This window comes from Rhagoletis zephyria, unplaced genomic scaffold (assembly GCF_001687245.7).
Source record: "Rhagoletis zephyria isolate East Lansing unplaced genomic scaffold, Rhagoletis_zephyria_1.1 Rzeph_scaffold_76443, whole genome shotgun sequence".
NCBI lineage: Eukaryota > Metazoa > Arthropoda > Insecta > Diptera > Tephritidae > Rhagoletis > Rhagoletis zephyria.
The window spans coordinates 1-1,185 of NW_016233492.1; the positions used below are offsets into that span (position 1 = coordinate 1).

Below are 1,185 nucleotides of genomic sequence, written 5' to 3' on the forward strand. Positions count from 1 at the left end.
GAAAACGTAGCGGACAATGCAGCGAAAAATGTGACGAAAAATGTAGCGGGAAATGTTGCGGTAAATTCAACGGACAATGCAGCGAAAAATGTAGCGGAAAATGTTGCGGTAAATTCAACAGTCAATGTAGCGGATAATGTTGCAGTAATTGCAGCAAACAATGTAGCGGTCAATGGAGCGGAAAAGGTAGCGGACAATGTAGCGGTCAACATAGCGAACGGTTCAGACAGCAATGCAAATTACAGCGTAGATGGTGAGTTTGGCATACAAATGCACACAAGCCGTGAAGTAGATGACCGGCGTCGACAAATTAACAGCGGNTCAATGGAGCGGAAAAGGTAGCGAACAATGTAGCGGTCAACATAGCGAACGGTTCCGACAGCAATGCAAATTACAGCGTAGATGGTGAGTTTGGCGTACAAATGCACACAAGCCGTGAAGTAGATGACCGGCGTCGACAAATTAACAGCGGGGCCAATGCCGAGTCAGAAAATCTCAAAGTGAAGTTGCTGGAGAAAGAAATCGAAATGTTGAGGCTGAAGCTGGCAATAGAAGAGCAAAAAAATACGCACACTGTAGCTAAAGAATTTCCCTTCGATACAATAAAGCAACTGGTGTCGGATTATTATGGTAGCGAAAATTTTGAGATGTGGCGTGCCCAAGTGGTGCACCTGCTAGAGGACCTGAAAGTAAACAAAGAAACGCTAGCTTTAGTAGTACAGCTGAAGTTGAAAGGTGCGGCCGCAACGTGGTATAACACCAACAAGATGTTTTTAAGGAGTCTAGATGCCGTGCTTAAAGAGATGACTGCAATATTTGCACGTAGTGACAATCTTCTGGTTACGCGACGCCGTTTCGAAAAACGCAGCTGGAGTTATGAAGAGTCGTTTGCTAACTATTTCAATGAAAAGTGTTTGCTAAGCAGCGGTTTGAACCTGGTCGACACGGAGCTAGTCGAATATATAATCGACGGTATCCCAGATAAGCAGTTACAGGTCCAGGCGAAACTGCAAAATTTCCCAACAGCCAGCAGCTTGGTGAAGGCGTTTCGTACAATTGAGTAGCCGCAACGTTCATCTCCAAGGCCCAGCGAGGACAGAGTCAGGTGTTACAACTGCAACAGTTACGGCCATTTATCGAGAGAGTGCAGAAAAGCAAAGCGCGAATTAGGTACCTGTTTTGCTT

The 1,185-nt window shown here is 45.5% G+C and overlaps 1 protein-coding gene across 1 annotated transcript; it reads left to right on the forward strand.

The window, feature by feature from the left end:
• Positions 1 to 343: 343 nt before the first annotated feature.
• On the forward strand, positions 344 to 1,179 carry LOC108357391 (uncharacterized). The gene is made up of 2 exons (XM_017608474.1): positions 344 to 422; positions 462 to 1,179. Exon 2 carries the CDS (start codon positions 528 to 530, stop codon positions 1,062 to 1,064), a length of 537 nt encoding a protein of 178 aa, XP_017463963.1. The 5' UTR covers positions 344 to 422; positions 462 to 527; the 3' UTR covers positions 1,065 to 1,179.
• Positions 1,180 to 1,185: the final 6 nt, after the last annotated feature.